The sequence below is a fragment of the Dermacentor silvarum genome, chromosome 3 (genome assembly GCF_013339745.2).
Source record: "Dermacentor silvarum isolate Dsil-2018 chromosome 3, BIME_Dsil_1.4, whole genome shotgun sequence".
NCBI classification, from domain to species: domain Eukaryota; kingdom Metazoa; phylum Arthropoda; class Arachnida; order Ixodida; family Ixodidae; genus Dermacentor; species Dermacentor silvarum.
This window is the reverse complement of record NC_051156.1, coordinates 69203055-69222170: the sequence shown is the minus strand read 5'-3', so window position 1 is coordinate 69222170 and position 19116 is coordinate 69203055. Positions and strand designations below refer to the sequence as shown.

At 45.0% G+C, this 19116-nt stretch overlaps 1 protein-coding gene across 1 annotated transcript in view; it reads left to right on the top strand.

Annotated features, from left to right (window-relative positions):
* LOC119445486 (beta-3 adrenergic receptor-like) overlaps positions 1–6818 on the top strand; it is a 190267-nt gene extending 183449 nt beyond the window's left edge. Inside the window, exon 4 of the mRNA XM_037709769.2 lies at positions 1450–6818. Within this exon, the coding sequence (XP_037565697.1) occupies positions 1450–1465 (16 nt within the window). The 3' untranslated portion in view covers positions 1466–6818. The remainder of the gene's footprint in view (positions 1–1449) is intronic.
* The last annotated feature ends 12298 nt before the right edge of the window (positions 6819–19116 follow it).

Below are 19116 nucleotides of genomic sequence, written 5' to 3'. Positions count from 1 at the left end.
CAAGTTGAATTAAATTATACTCAAAATAGAAGGTAAATTTAGATATAGCTGAGGGGAGATCTAAGATGGAAGTCGTGAAATATTTTTCGAGTTGTAAGGCCGGATAGTGTCTACAAATCAACAACCAAGATTACAACTTGTAGTAATGATCGGCAACGCATGACATAAAATAAACAATAACGCATTATCCTAGCCGTTAGGAACACTCGGAAAAGATGCGGTGGTGTTGTTCTCGCAAACGCACATGTCGGCCGATATTAGTGTTGTGTTTTCTTCTACCTTTATCAATTTTGGTAAATTTTGTGCAGAGCTTCGTTGCCAAAGTAATGTAAAAAATTTGCACTCGACATCTTCCAGAATTAAGTATTTTTTGTCAAGGTAATCAGGTGTTCTTTAGAAAGCTTCAAGGGGCTAAATAGTTTATCCTGCCCACTTGTATATAAATCGCAAACGCTTCATTGAGAGTGGCCTCTTAAACAAAGCATCAACTGCGATGTGAGAAATTTCTTTGTGACTGCATGTCCCACATTTTATGCATGGATTGAGCGAGCAGTGAGTACCTGTAGCCATAGAGCGGCAGTTCTCTTCTGCAAGGAGGCCTGACTCCTTGTGCCGTATTGTCAAATAGCAGCTGAACTCTAGAAAACAGTTTGCAAGCTTTCGTGCTTGTCATGTCACGCAATAATTATCATCATCTATCTTGCGAGAATCTTCTTGCTTCAACGCTGCGTGCCTGATACTTTCCTGTCAGGAACGCCATGCCACGTTGATACGCGGATGCCGTTCGTAACCTGAATGTACCGAAAACGCTGCATTAAGCAACGGAATTCCATTCGAGATGTACAATAATTATTGGGGGGGGGGGGGGGGGAGACAAGAGAGGTCCCAAAAGATGCCAATTTTTTTCTCGGGTGATGGTGTCCACTGATGCGGTGCTGCTTAATTGCCGGTATTGTCGAATGCCTCAAACTTCGCTGAAAAGCGTTTCTTTAATATAACACAGATGCTTAGCGATTGATTGGAACAGTGTATTGCGCAATGGTTAGAGGAAATTTAGGTAAAGCGAGACCTTTGTGCGAATGGTCATTCCGCATAACGGAGACAGTGGCGAACACACTCCTTTAGAGAAATTATCGCGTATTTTACGCTTTATGCCTCACAGCGTCGTGTAGTTTCCATTAAACGTCACTGTAAGAATGCTGCTTAGCTAAACGTGTGCAGTTTATGTCGGTGCATTACGTGGATGAGCTAGGTTCATTGCGACAAGCTTTTAATGCATTACGGCTGCTGTGCAACTCCCGCTTTCTTCAATGTACAGGTGCGAAACGGCTACGTCAATCTGTGTTCTTTTTTCTGTTATTTGCTTACTATACGCTTTCTCACGTGTGTTGTTGCTGGCGATTCTGTATCTTTGCTCAAAGGCTTCTATTATTTTTCTTCTCTTCGCAGGGCATTCACTGTGTGAGCAAAGAGGAGAGGCGTTAATGTCCAGAGCCGAGCACAGTGGAAGCTGTTGCGCACCTTCTACGTCGCCCCGCAGCTGCCGGAGAGCCGTTGCAGGTCTCGTGGCTCTCCCGAGGAACTAGCAGCTACAAGGTGACCGGGAAAGCGAAGGCGCCATAGGAAAGCCATGGGACTCGCGCTTGCATCAAAATACCGGGGCAGAGAGTGCTCATGGCAACTTCTCACCGACGTGCAACCAAGGACATCTATGCTGCGACGTCGCAGTGTTTTAAAAAGAATTGTCCAAGTGTAGCAGGCCTATTAATGCCTGCTTGTGTGTGGACAAAACTGGGCAGGACCATCGCATTTACGGAGCATGGCTAACAAATGCCCATCCATAGTTGTAGATGAACATCACCTTTCGTGTCAGCCTGGATAAGTGCGAGTGGAGACTGGTGGTGTAGTGCCGCGAATGAGGGTCGTTTTTGTTCTGAAATACTGCAATGTGAAAGATGCGGCAGTGAGTAGACCGATAGATGAAAGTTTCGTTTGTCGATGGCAAGTGTAGAAGTTGTGAAAGACTCAGTTTCGGCCACTATAGCGACATAGCCTTGTTCATTCCTACATTCTAGCACTCAACCACCAGGGCCCGAATACACCAATCTTCCTCCTACGTAAGAGGGATCTGTTACCCGCGCGCTCACGAAACCCTTCTGAAAAGATTGCAGAGAAGGCGTTAATGACATAGAAATCGCACCCTACGCACGCTTCCACAAAAAAAAAATTCATATGCCTCCATAACTGCCATGTTAAATGATGTCATATGAAATATATAGAATCCTATTTAACCGCTCGTATCTTCCCATATGTCATGCGGGGTAATTGGATATCACAATTCTGGGGAGTATTGGGTCGTTCGATAGCGGCGTTAGGGAGTTTTGGTGATTCTGGAGCCCTGGTACCCACTCCTGCGCATGGAGACAGCGGAGTGGGCATGAGGGAAAAGAAAGAAGCTTGACGGCTTGCTGGGAACAAGGTTGTGTGTTTTCTCTGAAGCCACTCGACTCATAAGCACTCCTAGTAGCTTACGGTGCATACTCAGGATACCGTTCTCTTTCTCCGGCATGCTTCAAAGCGGTGTCGCTGAGACTGAAAACTGCATGCCTTTATGATCATACTAAAGGCAGCACTAAATTGCCTGAATTGCAGGTCACAATTTTAGCAATTCGCATGTGTGCGTGATGGGGATGACGTGAAGTCGGACCAACGTTCCTTAATAATATGAGGCGGCGTGCCGTTCCAGACAGCGTTAGTACCGTTCTTACGAAGAACATTGCCTTTGCAGTTTTGCATCAGAAAGCTATACGTTGAGGTTGACCTATTACCATTGCTGTTTGCAGTGTGATTAAGGAAAAAGTATTTCCTGTACGATCACTAGCTCTTCGCATCGTCTGCATTTTTGGAATCGCTGTGTGTGAAATCACATTATTGTTTAATTTATTCTTAGCACTAGATCTGAGCGTTGTTCGAGGCAGTTGCAAACATGGTAGTAGCTGTGAAAACGCTGCTCTCGGTAAGCTACACGAAAGTTCGCTTGTGTAATTTTTATTCGAAACAAAACAAAAAGCGATGAGAAGGGCGCTGAACTTGCGTTATCAACGTGATAAAAGCAATCCCAGAACACTGATGATTACAAAAATTTGCGGTATTTTTCCTCGACAACTGGAACTAGTTTGCACGATGCATGTGGCGATCCTTATTGTAATACGTGTTACGGTGTAGAAGTTCTTCACGTTTAAGTAACTGATTTTGTGCTCCAACTGAATGTACTATTCAAAAACCGAAACTTATTTAATGAGGAATAGCGGTGTTGCACCAGAAGCACCCCTATAATAAGTGATTCAGCAATCCTCGGGAGATGGCTTATGGAAGTAGTAGCATAGAAACGAATGCCAAGCAACGTATTGTTGCTTGTGCTCTTTCTATTAGAACTCTGCTGACGCAGGACACGGAAGGGCAGCTGCGAAGTGCAAGAAAAGAAGCAGTATATTTTTGTGAGTGGGAGGTGCAAATGAGCCGCTGTTGCCAAATCATCTTTTGTGGGTCATGCACTGAAGCTGCGAGGCAGCATCGAGTGTATAGGTGGTCCGCGATCGGTCTGTGATATCAGATCAACACCTCAATAGGACAGAATATGCGGTAGCCACATATACTAAAGTGTTCCGTGTCTTCAACCAGCTGGGGTTTGGCAGTGGAAAGAAGTAAATGTCGTTGCTTGAGTTAGATAAGTTATGGATACATACACACTGACACTGTATTAGCAGTCGTTCAGGAGGCGAACATATCGCCGGGCTTCTTGGACCTTCTTTGAGTGGGTGGTGTAACTATTTGCGAGTAGCATGCGCAGAGGTTTTAGCCCCGTCATGTTACCGTCACACGGTAAGTCAGGCAGGGCTGTCGGTGCCACAAGGAGTTATATAAAAGCTGGGAGAATACGTTGTGGAAGTATTGGGCAGCAGCAGTTCTTGCATATGTTTGCGTTAGTAAACCCCACGGCACCTTCCATGGCTTAAGGGATCAAATACGGGGCTCAGCGTCTGTGATAGAGGAATCTCTGTCACTCTTCTAATTCCGCTATATCAAACAGCGGCCCGAACAAGTACATTATTCTTTATCGAGGTTTCCAGCCAGAATTGTCGACCGTGCAGGCGTACATGCTATTGCTCTTGGAAATACATATTTTGTGGCAAGTTACGAACCGTCGCACGATACTGATATCGTGCCAAAGAGCCTCCTATTAGAGTGTTCCTTGTTGATGTTGTTGTTGTTGCTGTTGTCGTTTATGTCGTCAGCATCGCATGTTCTTGTTATGGGTATGCTGTCTTTACATGGTGTAACGAGTGAACTATTATATGTCCCCTTACGGCTGTTCGCAAAGATTTTTGTTCGTGAAAGGTTCAATTTCATAAGGGATAAAAACAAACATTTTGACTTCGCAGGGAAGACTTCTGCATGTAACCCATCTGCACTCGCGATCCCATTAACCTGATCCGCATATTGGCTATTCTCTGTACTGGAAGCGTTCGGGTTTCCAGGCTCTTTTTTTTTTTGCATCCGAAGAGGCACAAGTCGCGTCGTTACGTAAAGTGCGCTATTGATGTGGAACATGCCTCAACTGTGACCTACCACTGTACACCCTTTCTTATTTATAAAATATACACTCATTCTATTGCATTCGTTTACGCCTCAGATCGAAAGCATCGCCGGTGAAGAAAATTCAGATTTCCGCAGAACTGGTTTGCCGTATTAAGTGTCGCAGTGCGTCGCATTGTCGATTAATTCGGGCTCGCTCTGCGATCTCCTATCCTCCTGGTTAGCTGAGTGGGTAGAGCAATCGCTCCGTAGAGACGTTGGTCTGCTGGTCAAGACCTGCGCCCTGGAGAATTTTTCCTCAACTAGGAAGCTTTCTTTCAAAGTAACTGCTATGGGTTGTCTATGTAGCCTCGTGCGACAGTCGGTGGTCACAATTCTTCCCTTTCATGAACCGTACTCCACCTTGCGGGAATCCGCAAAACTATTTTGCCAAATGTGTTGCGGTTACGTTCTCTACGCATTTAGAGGCACTGATGCTCGCGTCACGCTTTTTTGTATATTTATGTTAACCACGGCATGATCCCTAAGCTGCCACTTTTGCTAAAGCGTGCTTCAGTTTAATCATGCTTGCTTCCTGCAATATCGTCCATATTGATTAGCGGTGTGAATCATCGTCACTACTTGCTTTTACTTTAGTTTTTGTTTACGTCCATGGCCTTAATCGTCTCCTCCTAATAACTCATAATGCAGCCAAGGTTACAGCTCAGCGCTTATGGTGTTCTGTAGGCACCCCAGAAAGCGCGTTTCACGCACCGGTTATCAGTCTCTGTTAGCATAACCATCAACTTTAACGAAACGCCACCTGATGGGTCGTTCACCCCACTGGATATTCTTCCACTTTCGTCGTAAGTTCAGCGCACCAGAAATAGACAGCTGAGCTGATGTTTAGGCTCCATCATGTTGTGTGGCACTGTGTAAGAAATTTATTTTGTACCTAATATGGCCTCTTGACGATAGAGAATGCTCAGAAATCCAAAAGAAGTCCCTAACTTACAACTCCTGTTAAAATCATTATCAGAGCCGACAAACCCGGCTCCATGCTCCGCCCGTCGAACAAATCGCTAAACGTGTCCTTTGAGCTTAATCTCACAAACAAGGCACGTTGAAGATCTGATATGCCGACATGCGTCTCGGTAGTAGTTGCCGCTTCTGGTTATTTCCTGGTTCAGCAATGGTTAGCATTCAGCGTCTTGCTTAATGTTGAAAAAAAGATACGATGCAGCCACCATGCCTAATTTGTAGCAAAAAAAATACAGGGGAAATAGGCAAACATTATTGCTTTCGAAAAATAACGCTTCAACTGAAAAATGAAACTGGTATCAGATGGATGCCAGTATTTGGTATAAAAATGTTTCACAGGCAGTCCAACTTTCAAATATTTGAACTTTTTGCCAAAGAGAGGTGTGCGTACTAAGCAAAGGTGAGCTCTCATTTTTGAATAATATATGCGTAGTCACATTCAAGGAACCGTGGTCATCACAGTGACTGGCTCACTACTACGCGAAGTATAATTAGGCACAATTAAGCGTGTTCAGGCTAAATGAATGCTTCAAAGTATGTTTGAAGTTTTTACGGTAATTTCACAGCACTAGTGCTATGGTTAGGATCGCGTTGCTTACTGCATTTATCCTTTCTACAAGGTGTCCCTTGCCCCTGGTGCATTCGTCGGCTATGCTACCGAAAGCACGAAAAACAATGTCTTCTCCAAATAGCATATAAGAACAATTTGATGAGTGCTGCGTCGCCCCCAGTAAGAACCTTTACGGCTCATCAGAAATAATTGCACTTAGCATTGTGTCAAACTTGAAACCGAAATAGCCGAACGCTATTAATGGTCATTAATGTGAGGGCTTGAGTAATTAGCTTCAGAGATAATGTCCGATCGCGTGTAGACCGCGATCAGAATTACGAATCCTAGGCGGCGTCGTTTTATGTATTCCGAAATCACTCTTCAGCCGTCTTTGAGATCTCCGTGTTTTCGCACACGGCGAGATGCGCCGCGAACCTTGCGGAGTTCATTTCGTTTCGTCTGCACGTGGTGTCACGAGAGGTGCCGCGTGCGAGAGGCGGCGAACTGACTTGTGATAAATAACACCATCTCGCACAGTTTCTATTATGCTTTATTAGCGTGAGAAGGAAATGACGCGGTCGGTTTTGATAGCGTTGGCAGTCATATCGTGCTATTGTTCCTGCGTATGTTCCGCATGCAGGTACACGTCTTCGTGCTGGCTTATATATATATATATATATATATATAGAGAGAGAGAGATGAGAGAGAGAGAGAGAGAGAGAGAAAACGAAAGAACTTTCTCACCGGCTCAGACAAAGACTTCACGTCTCAGTTTGCTTACGGATAGACTTCGGCGTTATCTTTGTACCTGTACGTGGTGTTCTCGGCAACACCGGCGCTATCACCTGCCTACGACATGCATTCAATACACGCTTGCCCTGTTTGTGGCGTAGACGATTGCTGTTACTGAAGGAGAGCGGGGCGGCCACTTGGCAGAAACGTTATGAGCACTAAACTCGATGAATGCTCGGGAAGGCGTAGGCGACGGTAGAAACGATACTGTTTTTATTTTTATTTTATAGTTCATTACTTTGTAATCACGGTGCGTTGTGCAGTCATTCAAGCTGAAAGTGATGTCTTTCACGTGCTCGTGTGTTGTACTTGATACTCTTCGAAGAGTACACCTGATTACGCACAATTTTATCCAAGAGAAACGATGACCTAGCTCAGCGTGGACTATTTGCTTACTGTGGGAATTGCGAGCCGGTTGAGCACAGTCGAAACTCGGAAGTGGAAAATTTACGCTGTGCAAGTCAGGCAGCGCATGTCACATGTCAAATGAATTATTCGTTTACCTGGCGTTGTCGTAGATGCGTGTAGGCTGCCAAGCATATTTAATTGAATATTTATTGTTTTTATAGTGATTTCATGTGGTGTTGTTGATAAGGAATCTATAACGCTACTTCCATAACGCTGCACTTAATTGCGAAAGCTGCGTAACCTTTTTTTTCTGTACGTGACACGGCAAGATTAGGCGACAATACATGATAATACAGCACCTTTCTAAAGAGGGCTGCCTTGTCGTTGTCCTTTTGAAACGGCCGGATAGCTTTTCGAGCAGGGATTGCTTTTTGGGCCATATTGTTTCTTCCGAATAATGCGACATGTGGGTTGTACTTAAACCCACTGCCGTATTTGGCCGAGTTGTTTGCCCCATTTACAGCCAGTTTTCCTTTTACCCCTTGGATAATGAGTTTGCATTTCCTGATGAAAACATGTAACAAGCACTTGTTTCGGTCAGAAATGCCCAATTGTCTAAAAAAGACGCATAGTTGCAATTTTTATGAGCAAGCGCTGGCGCGTGTCACACGTGATACACCATGCAACTATGGCTATATTTTGTGGCCACACAGAAATGCATTCGAATAGCAGAACACTTGCCAAAATGCCCGGACCATTGAAAGCCACTGGAATTTTAATGGAAAAATGGAGCACATTTTTTCGAAGTTCAATATACCACAGGTTTCGTTAGCATTTTGATCATTTCGCTTTCGACTGACTAATTGGTAACCCCAACACGTTACACGAATCATATTAGAGCGCTTCTTCTTGTGGGAACTTTTGCTGCGCGTACTGTTTGGGAGATTGTCGCACAGCTGCAGCTCTTTTTCGTTTACTAAATAAGTTTTGGCTGCTGTAGTCAATAGCGCTTGGAATATGGCAGGCTGCATGCTATGTTTTTAGTAACACTGCTAGCATTTTGGTTTTCTGAAGTCTTCGTGACAATATGGGGCAAAGCAGCAATATAGCCTGTAAAAACACATTTTGCTTCTAAGTATGTACTCATGTGGGGGACAAATCTCAGCTCTCCTCCACAAAACAACCCATTACTGCTTGCTGTACATATATCATGCATCAATTGATGCTTGCCTAATGGAACCACTTGAATGCCTTTCTAGTTCATCAGATTACTGGAGGCTGAAAAACAAGAAACCTCGTGCTATTTTTGTGCACAGATTTTATGTGTAAATATTGTCGAAATACCTTGTTGTGTGACAAGCTTCCACCGTGCATTCTTCGAGAAAAAAAAAACCACGAAATGACTGACAGAGCTACGGTCACTACGTATTTCATTGCTAGTCATGACAGAGATTCCTGGTACACATGCAAGCTTTTCTCTCTTCTGGTTCTATTAGATTCGGAATGTTCAATGAGTATCGGTATCGTAATTACAGACCGTGCAGTAAGGATGTTATAGGTGCAAATGAAACCTTCTTACGTGTTTCGGCAAGTAAGGTCAATGTAATCGTCGTAAAGTTCTCCAGGACGCCCTTAGCAGTCCTGAATCGAACATTGTGAATTCGTTGAGTAGACGCGTTAAAAGAAACATTACAAGTGATGTGCTTGTAATGCGGTGTGCATTACAAACAAGCAGTGTAGTTGTAATTGCGCACCGCAGGTCTACTTCAGACAACCTTGGCAAAGTGCTTCAGTAGAGAGAGAGAGACAATAGAGAGACAGAATAGGCTTGTAACAAGGACCTCTATATGTATACTACGTGGATAAATATATATTAAAGGTATGTCTATATATATATATATATATATATATATATACTTTCCTGAAACTTGTATATACATAAAAGAATCACACCATGATCATTGGACCAAAGCCCCTTCCTAAGAACACAGGGTGATAACAGCGCGTACGGCTGACTGAGAGAAACTTGTTGCGGGCGAATGTTATCATCTCTACATGCAATATAGCATTGTTTATGGCGTGTGTTCTGTACAACAGACATCTGTAAAGAAAACGTGCATGCTTTATAACACTGTTTCTTTAATTTGCATGAACATATCAAGCGAAATTTTGTTACTGACATAGCTCAGTATCTAAAGAAATACGTCAACTGAATGGTTTGACTGGGTAAAGGCCAAACACACTGATGTTGAGTAGGACTACCGTTTAAAAGAAAGGACTAATGGTGTCCTGTTCGCTGAGAACGCAAATAGCTTCGATTTGTTGCCACTTAACAGAAACATGCATCGCCCTGAGCGTAGCACATTGCTACATTGAGTCCCATGTTGGGATCTCCAATAGACAATCCGAGCCGTCGCCGGGGTATCGGATATGAGACCATCTCCTTTCTATGGTGGCCAAATCTGCTAGGTAGCTGAAGGGCCATATTTATTTACGTAATAATAACCGCGCCTTGCAGTTTTCCAGAAAACGCATTTGACTAATGTTTCATATGTGTTGTATTATACAAGAACCTAGGTTAGAAGATATGTCCGGTATGATTGCATGCAACACCGCGAAAACCGTGTATTTCGTAGGAAACAGACGAGTAAGCTGGTTGATACACATAGCAAGTAGGCATTTGTAAACACAGTTGTTCGACCAGAATATGTCCCTGTTCATCGTTTGCTGCAGTACGGCTGATAAAGTGATTTCAATATTTATTCCGTTGCAGTGGCTGGGCCAAGAAATACTGCAATGAATTGCAGGCGCAATCATAACCATATCTGGAATGTTTCATTTTTAAGCACGTGTTGCGCAATGGGAAACGCGGGTAGTCATTCGCATATCCGAAATTTCAGTACATGTGCATAGTTCTTAATTTAAACAGGGCTGCACTAAGGCTTATTTAAAAAAAAAAGAAACACCATATAAATGGATTCGAGCCTACGTCGCACAGGAACTCTACCGACACTTTACATACACATGACGTCAGCATAGCGGCAGTTAAGAAACCGAGACACTCTGACTAAAGACTAGCGGTTATATTTCTTGTGCCTAGACAAGCCAGACAGTTTTGAGCAATGGCGCCTATAAAGTATTCTTGAATGAACTCGTTTCCAGCGGTCCTACCACCGAGATTGTGTCCTACGCTCTTGGAGCTTAACAAAGCTCTAGATACTCTTCACCAGGCACACCAGACCAATCTTTTGCGTACTTAATTGAAGTTGTTACAGCAATCTGGCAATTAAGGTCATTAGTGCACTATACAATTGTTCAGGGTGCTCGAAATACAGGCTACTAACGATGCTTAGGAACAAACTATAAGAATGGTAATGACGTTATCATTTTATAGACGTTGCAGATGCCGGCTAAAAATACAGACGACGCACTTTTGCGTCGTTTACCGCGAAAATCCTAAGAAAAGGAAAAAAAATCACGCACGTACCTTGAATAAGAACCATTCAAAAGTGCTTTATCTGCTGCCCTTGAGATAGAGATTCGAACGCTTGCATTAGTCCAGCTATGGAAACAAAACATGCGCTACATGCTACATCGTACGGGGGCTGAAAACTGAAATGTTAGAGTGCTAACATGCACTGCTTCTGCATCGAATGTTGCCGGCTGAAAACATCTGCATTTTTGGCTTTAACATATTCATACACGGCGAATGTTGCGCAAGGATGATATGTATCGAAGTTGTCAATGATGGAGAGTTATTATTTCGGTGTCACATGCTCTTGAGTATGGGTCCATCTTGTGCTTTAGTCCATATGTTATTACTTTACGTTCTGTGTCAAAATCAGGACACTCTAACATATAAAGGTCGGTGTCATCAAAAGCTATACTGTGCACAAACGACGATGACGTAGACACAATGTATTTAGGGGAGAGGTGTTTCCGCTCCTTCGAAAATTCTTTCGGGATACGGTTTGGAGTGTGTATGGCGAACCGTCTGGGCCGACATGGAATTAATCATGCGCAGCCAGTGGCGCTTGCTGTCAAGTCCCTTGCGTTACCGGATCCTATTATGACACCATACAGAATATGACAGGATGCAGACGCAACCGCGTTTGATAGCAGGTGCTCAGACGGAGCAATTGTTGGCAACTTTTGCAGGGCTCTCACCGCCGCCTGCAACAACCAACACTCATACATCTATTATTCAGTGCGTTATAGTTTAAATCACGGAAACCTGGTCGAATACATGGCGAGAAAGACAGAAAGCATTGGCCTGTTGCAAATAGATTTTTTTTCATGAAATTCCGGCATCCGCACTCATTGGTTTGCAATAATTCAGTCGAGAAAATTGAATTGTGCAATATCAAACAGGTTGGATGAAAAGTTAACGGCCTTTGCGTCTAGGCGAACTGAACCACGTGCTCATAATTATGATGTAATGATGCACGTCAAGCTACACTGAATGCACGTAAGGAAAAGTGAAGCAGACTTAAGTGCTTCAAGGATTATATATATATATATATATATATATATATATATATATATATATATATATATATATATAAATATATTGAAAAAAGTGCGGGCGCCTGTAAAAAACAAAACACCAAAAGCTAACATGTATTTCCGACATTTCGGCGGGGGTCAGGCCTTCATTGAAAGTGCGATTGCGGACCCCCAAAACTCAATTTATACATTTTCTCTGTAAGAGGAAAGGAAAAAAAGAAAAAAAAAAGATAGCGAACGTAGCCTATGACTACAAACATACGTACATTTATTATTATTATTTATTATTTGATTTGAAAACATATACACAGGAAAGAGAAAGCGAGAAGCAAAGGCTGGCAACTGCCACCAGAAGGGGCACAACGCCTGCCTACTCTTCGGAAAGGACGAGAGAAACATAGAAGGAAAGATAGGAAGGAGGGGAGGAAGGAGGAAAGGAAGAGCAAGATGACAAATCTCAACGAATAAAGTAAAACATACAGTAGGGCCCGTCCCTGCAGGTCAAGCTACTAAAGAATGTAAAATAAAAGAAATATTTGCGGGGTTACAAACGTGCCCCTAAGTTCGTTGTTTCTAGAAAAGTAAGGAGAGCACGATGAGCTTGATCACGTCGAGACGCACAACCACTGGGGTATAAACATTCGTCTAGAGTCGTGCACCGCAGGCCAAGGAGATGGTAGTCCCTCACTAGTGATTTGCGTTGCGCACTGAAAGCGGGACATTCCAATATCAGGTGCTGAAGTGTCTCGCAGCCACCGCAAGACGTACACGATGGACTAGTCACACGTCCTTGTCTGTATAAACGTTCGTGCACATTAACACAGCCAACCCTTAGCTTCAGTAGTTGTGCTCTAGCGCGACGAGGCAAGCCTCGACCGCGAACACGCGGCGGGAACGTTCCATTTGCGACGCGCTGGTCTGGATGCTGCTTGAGTAGGTGGCGACGAATCAGCAGGCGAGCGTCATCAAGCTTGCACAAAATTTCAGGGCAAGCACAGTCGTTACGAGTGCAAGTTGAAGCCAGTCGATCAGCCTCTTCATTTCCGGCGATCCCTACATGCGAAGGTATCCATTGAGCAACGAGAGATACCCCACGTGATAAAATTTTGTTGGCAGAGTCAGTAATGCTGCGCACAATTGGGCAATCAACCTGACTGCGTTGTAATCTGCTAAGCGCAGTGCGGGAGTCCGTAAATATGACAATCTTCGGCGGTGTGGTTAACTCCTCTTGCACGTATTTCAGTGCAACATTAATCGCTGCTAGCTCCGCAGTTGTTGACGAGGCTGGGTGGGGTATATGAAATATACGTCGTACTTGAGTTGAAGGGCAGAAAAAAGCTGCAGAGGCGCCTTGACCGTCACTGTGCACAGATGCATCTGTAAATACTTGAAGGTAATCTGGAAATTTCTCGAACATGTGCGACTGAGCCAATTGGAATATGGCCGAAACAGGCATATCAGACTTTTTGTGTATGTCAGGGATTGTAAGGTAAATGGGCAGCACGTGTTTGGTGATGTCTTGCGGCGGCGAAGGCGTAACTGAAGCATCATGTTCAGAAATGTCAGTAATGTTCATAAATAATGCTGCCATTTTTCCAATGCGAGAAAACGGGCGGTGAATCAGACGATCAAGGAGCATTTGACCATTCAATGCGCGGTGCAGACGCTCTATATGAAATAGAGCTCTCTGGTCTGCTTGTAGCCTTAGAGGTAAATGGTGAGCTTCAGTAAGTAATGGAACTGATTGCGCCTCACGAGGTAATCCCAGCATTATTCGAAGGGCAACGCGATGATCACGTTCCAGTTGGGCCATCAAACTAGGTGGGACGTTCAGGAATGGCAACGCATACATCATGCCTGAGAGTACAGATGATTGGTACACCTGCAGAGCCGTTGTTTGGTCACAGCCAGCACCTCTAGCAGTCAAGGCGGCCACATACTTAAGGATGGACTGCGATTTGTGTCGTACGAATTTAATGGCAGGACGCCAAGAGATGCGATCATCCACAATTAAGCCCAAATAACGGTGTTGTCGCACCCAGCTTATCGGCGTTTCGTCAAGGTACAGTCGGCTCATTGTTCGACGAGCGCGCTGTTTAGGGTGGTATGCTATTGCAGCCGACTTAGCAGGTGATATCTGCAGGCCAACTTCACCCAAGTACTCCGAAGTCGCATTCAGAGCTCTTTGCAAGCTTGCACGAAGCCGCGGGCCAAGGTGCGAAGGGCCGCTTATCCACAGAGCAATATCATCTGCATAGATAGCTATGCTCACAGGGAGGTCACTGTCTCGAGGCAAGCGACTTGGAAGCGCGGCGAGTACTGTGTTAAACAGAAGCGGCGATAAAACGCTGCCCTGTGGGACACCGCACTTAACAGTGCGGGATTCACTTGTTATTGCTCCAACACGCACTTTCATCCGACGCTCCGATAGGAAATTGCACACGAAGCGAAGCAGACGACCCGAAATTCCCGCGGTTGCAAGAGCGAAAATAATCGCCTGATGCGGAACCGAGTCGAAAGCTTGCTTTACGTCTAGGAAGAGCATGTAGGCGGAATGCTTGTTTCCTTTAGCACATTCAAGCGTTGAGACAAGGTCTGAAATGCTGTCCAGAGCTGAACGGCGGTGACGAAAACCGCTCATCACATCAGGGAAAAAGTTTAGCTTCTCTAGCCTGTCTTCTAGACGAAACAGGACCATTCGCTCCATTAACTTGATGACATTTGATGTTAGGGATATCGGCCGGTAGGACTTGAGGTGTCGTGCAGGGCGCCCGGGCTTTAAAATTGGTATTATCACGGACGATTTCCACTCAGCAGGGATTACACCAGTTCTCCATACCTCATTATACTCGTCCAGTATACGGTCATGAAAACTGTTATCAATGTTCCGTAATGCTTGATACGTCACACCGTCTTCACCTGGGGCAGTGCGGCGTTTGGAGAGGCTGAGTGCGTGTCGTAGCTCCTCAAGAGTGAAGTCTGCCTCGTCCATCTGGCACGCTGGACCGTATAAAGCAGTCATGGTACTCTGACTTGTCAAACAAGAAAGGTCGGCATTTGTGGTGTCACCGGACATAGGAGAGCCGAAAAGGTCTGCAAATGCCTCCGCTAGAACTTTTGGTGAATGGCCAGTCGCTATACACAAAGCAGCCGTAGGGTTCTTGCAGATTTCGGGAGTGCGGAGAGCCTTTAGTATGCGCCACACATTTCCAAAACCACTTCCAGTATGCAGCGAACTGCATAAGGCGGCCCAGCTCTTGCGACGAAGCTGTTTTGTATGCCGCCGAATGGCTGCATCAATGCGGTTATACAAAGTCCAGTCGGTGCGTCGTTTAGAGCGCTGTGCCCGCCTATAAGCGCGGCGTCGACATGCGCGGAGCCGCAAAAGCTTAAGATCGGGGTTTGGTTTGCCGATACTTCGTCGTCGTTGTATTGTAGCTTGTCGTAAACACTCACTCACCCGATTGAACAGACTGTCTTGAGATGGTGCCTCTGAGATAAGCTGACGGAACTTATCCCAGTTTGTCACTGTATAGACGGTAGTCTCTCGGCCCGCAGTATGTGTTGGTGTTAACCAAATGGGCAGATGATCTGAGCCCCACGGGTCAGCTTCGCATGACCAGGCTAAGCACACATCTCTCGTTGAAATCGCAAGGTCTATAGTGGAATGCTCCTTTCCTCTACCTATAAATGTAGGTGAACCGTCATTCAGTAATTTCAGATCATTCTTGATAATAAGCTCGTTCATTTCTGCGCCACGATTGTCTTGGGGGCGGCTACACCATCGCGGATGATGAGCATTAAAATCTCCGCATAACACAAACGACGCACCACACCGAGACACTAAGCACTCAAGTAGTGAGGTATCTGAAGAACGTGTAGGCCGAATGTAAATGCTTGCCACCGTCGTAGTCACACCCTTGAGGCTCACAGTAACACCTGTGCACTCAAACTCATCATCACAGATGTCATCAGTGTCAAGAACCGTGAAATCTAAGTCAGCACGTACGTACACTGATGCTTTTGAAGCATTGCGCGTATGCGTCGTGTCCACACACTGGAAAGAGCCACAGGTTGGTTCCGCGCACCGTGTGTTACTGTGGACACCCATGAAGCCTGGCAGTCGATATTCGTCTTTCCTTACGTTAGTTTCCTGAAGCGCTATAACATCTGGTGGAGTCTTCATAGCGATGAGCCGAAGAACTAGATCAGCGTGTCGCGGTCGCAGCGACCTGACATTCCATTGCAGCACAAAGGGGCGAGGCTGCTGACGACTGATAAGATTGTTTCCAGTAACACGTCTATTGAAGGCCGTCGAGGACTGGAACGAGGACCTCCAAAAGTTGCGCTGCTGCTGATGCTGCTGGTGTCTGACGACCGGCGATTAGAGACCTGATGACGCTGACAAGCATCTTCAGAAGATTGACAAGTTGCGCCTCGTCATTGGCTGTGACCGGTTTATGCACGGTGTTTCCAGTGTTCTCCACTGTGGTCGCTGTCTTTGTAGTGACTTGTTCCGACGATTTCGATGGCAGCGCTGGCCACGATGACTCCGAGAGGTTGAAGGTCCGCCCCCCTTCTTTTCGATGCGTTGTTTGTTTGTCATTCCTTGAACGCACTGTTTTTTGCTTAGTCGAGGCATTTCCAATCGCTGGACCAGCACTACGGACACGCGTACTTGCACCTCCTGCTGCCTTCTTTTTGGCTTTCTCTTTTAGTGCCTTTTGTACGTCCTTCAATGAGGGACATCCTTTATCCGTTGCCAAATGTTCGCCTTTACAGTTAGGGCACTGATATGTCTGACTTTCGCAAGCATCTACATGGTGATTCCCACCGCATTTGGCACAGACCAGATCTTTGGTGCAGAAGCCCTGAACATGACCAATCTTAAGGCATTTATGGCATTGTAAGGGCCGTGGTACGAAGGGGCGAACAGGATAGCGCACAAGTCCAGCCTTTATGTGACTAGGCAGCTTTCCACCGGCAAATAATATTTTCATACACTTTGACGAGCCCAACCTACGAACACTAATTATTTTGCATGGTGGTGTGCAAACGATCATGCTCTTAAAAATATCGTCTTTGAGATCCAAGTCAACATCAGTGACGACACCAGCTGCAATATCCGCACCCTGTGGTATGTAGGGCCGCGTGCGGACACCACAAATTTCAGACAAACCAAGCAGAGTTTGCACCATCTTATCATCTGTTGTGTCAACGGCTATGACATTTTTCCAGGGGTTCACGCGAACTTCTTGGATTAGTCCAGGAGCAAGTTTGAAGAAGAAATCATTGAGTTTCTGTCGGGAGATAGCATTCAGGCTTACCATCGCGTCGACGGGCATGAAGGCTACTGTCGTAGTCACGATGCTGCCGTATATGATGGTTGCTTCGCTTGAGGACGATGCCGGAGACATCCGTCTCGAACGGCGGTGCTTGGCAGGTATGAAAACATCTGAATCTTCCGACCTTGAGTCAGAAAGCTCAGAATCAGCAGCGTCGGATCCTACTGAAGAACTGAGTCTCTTCCGAGCCGCCGGCGGTCTGAGCTGGCCACCAGACGAGTCCATGGCCATCTCTTCCATGACAAGCTCTGCGGGGAGGATCTCCCAGCAGAGTAGGAGTCCTCAGGGTTCAGCACAAACGTCGTTGCTGGTTACTGATGCACGAAAAGCACATAAATAGAGAAAAACTTCAGCACCAGAAGAAACCACCAACCGAGCACGAAAACTTCGTCGTCGTCTCCGCATTTTCTTCTCCGTCTTCTTCGTCGTCTCTACATTTAGTGGCCTCATGAATACCAACACGCGTACATTAATTCAAGTAAAAAAAGCGTAGGTAGCCTATGCGTAAAAACATGCGTACATTCAGTGGCGTCCACAAGGGACGGGCGTGAGAAATATAAGATGGGAAAGCGCAGCCAGCGGAAAGCGGGGGAGAGGGGTCACATGCTAGAATAGAGCATGCGAGGGGTCGCGGCTGTCAAAAGAATGTTTCTCTTGTTCTTTGTTTAGAGCTACTGCAACTTTAGAGAGACCACGAAGACGGTCAATACAGCGCCACCTATTTATATGACGCCCATACTGTGACCTCCACTAACTTCTGAGTTCCGCGAACTTGATTCCATTGCATTCTTTGCACATCTTCTGTGTTTTAGCGGGCAAACTGTTTTGTATATAGTCTATGGGTGTATAAAAATGAAACAAAATGTAAAGGAAATTTGTATGACAAACTGAAGAAATAAACATCAACATAAGAGATGGCCGAGAAAAATCTCTAATAAAGGATGCGGAAATATACATATAGCTTCATACACATGCTATATAATGTATACTATATATATAAATGTTAGCACATGCGTAAAGATGGCAAGAAAAATATTCTTTGGTGCACTAAACATGTCGACAATCTTGGAAACTAGCCTCTTGCTAGTTGGCCATACATGTCAGCCTACCTATGCTTTCATTTCTCCTCTTAGAAAATGTGCTGAACTTATGTATTAGAAACGGCTCACAAGCTTCTTTGTTGTAGTGAGCGGATAATCCCTATATGAAAATCCCAGCCTTAAAGTTTTGCCGTTTGCCGCGCACATTACACAAGGTCCCAAATTGAGCTTTGGGTGCATGCAATCGCACTCTAATGAAAGCCGGAACCCGGCCGAAACTTCAAATTGAAATGCTTGTTTGTGCTTTTATGCGTGCGCCGGCACGTCTTTCAATTGAATAAACATCGGATCCGAAGCACTATACTTCCTGCACGCACACACACATACACATACATACACACACACACACACACACACACACACACACACACACACACACACACACACACACACACCTTGGTTGCTTATAATACAACAGAAAGGAATTGAGTAGTTTAACTGCGCACATGTTGAGCTTCAAACGAGTGCGCATAGCGATCACTCGGCGAATACAGGCACGTGGGACAATCATCAAAACATTTCATTCGTACATTCTGTTTTAATTTCAACATTTTGACCAAAACAGCTTATAGTACACAAAAGGGGCACCGCAGTTAACAATCTGACAATGTTTCTTAGACGATGTGAGTACAGAGAACAAGAAATGAGAAAAAAAATGCTACCGTTATGAACTTAACAAAACTTAGCGAAAGGCTATCGTTCTGGCATAGCCCAAACAAGTTACCCTTTCTTCGTTAACACCTCAAGTTGAACTCCATGTTGAAGCTGTCCAGCCGATGACAGGGGTGAAAATACTGCCTAATAAAGTTCCTCGTTACAGAATAACACTGATAGTGCTACTGTATCACCACCGGCGCCA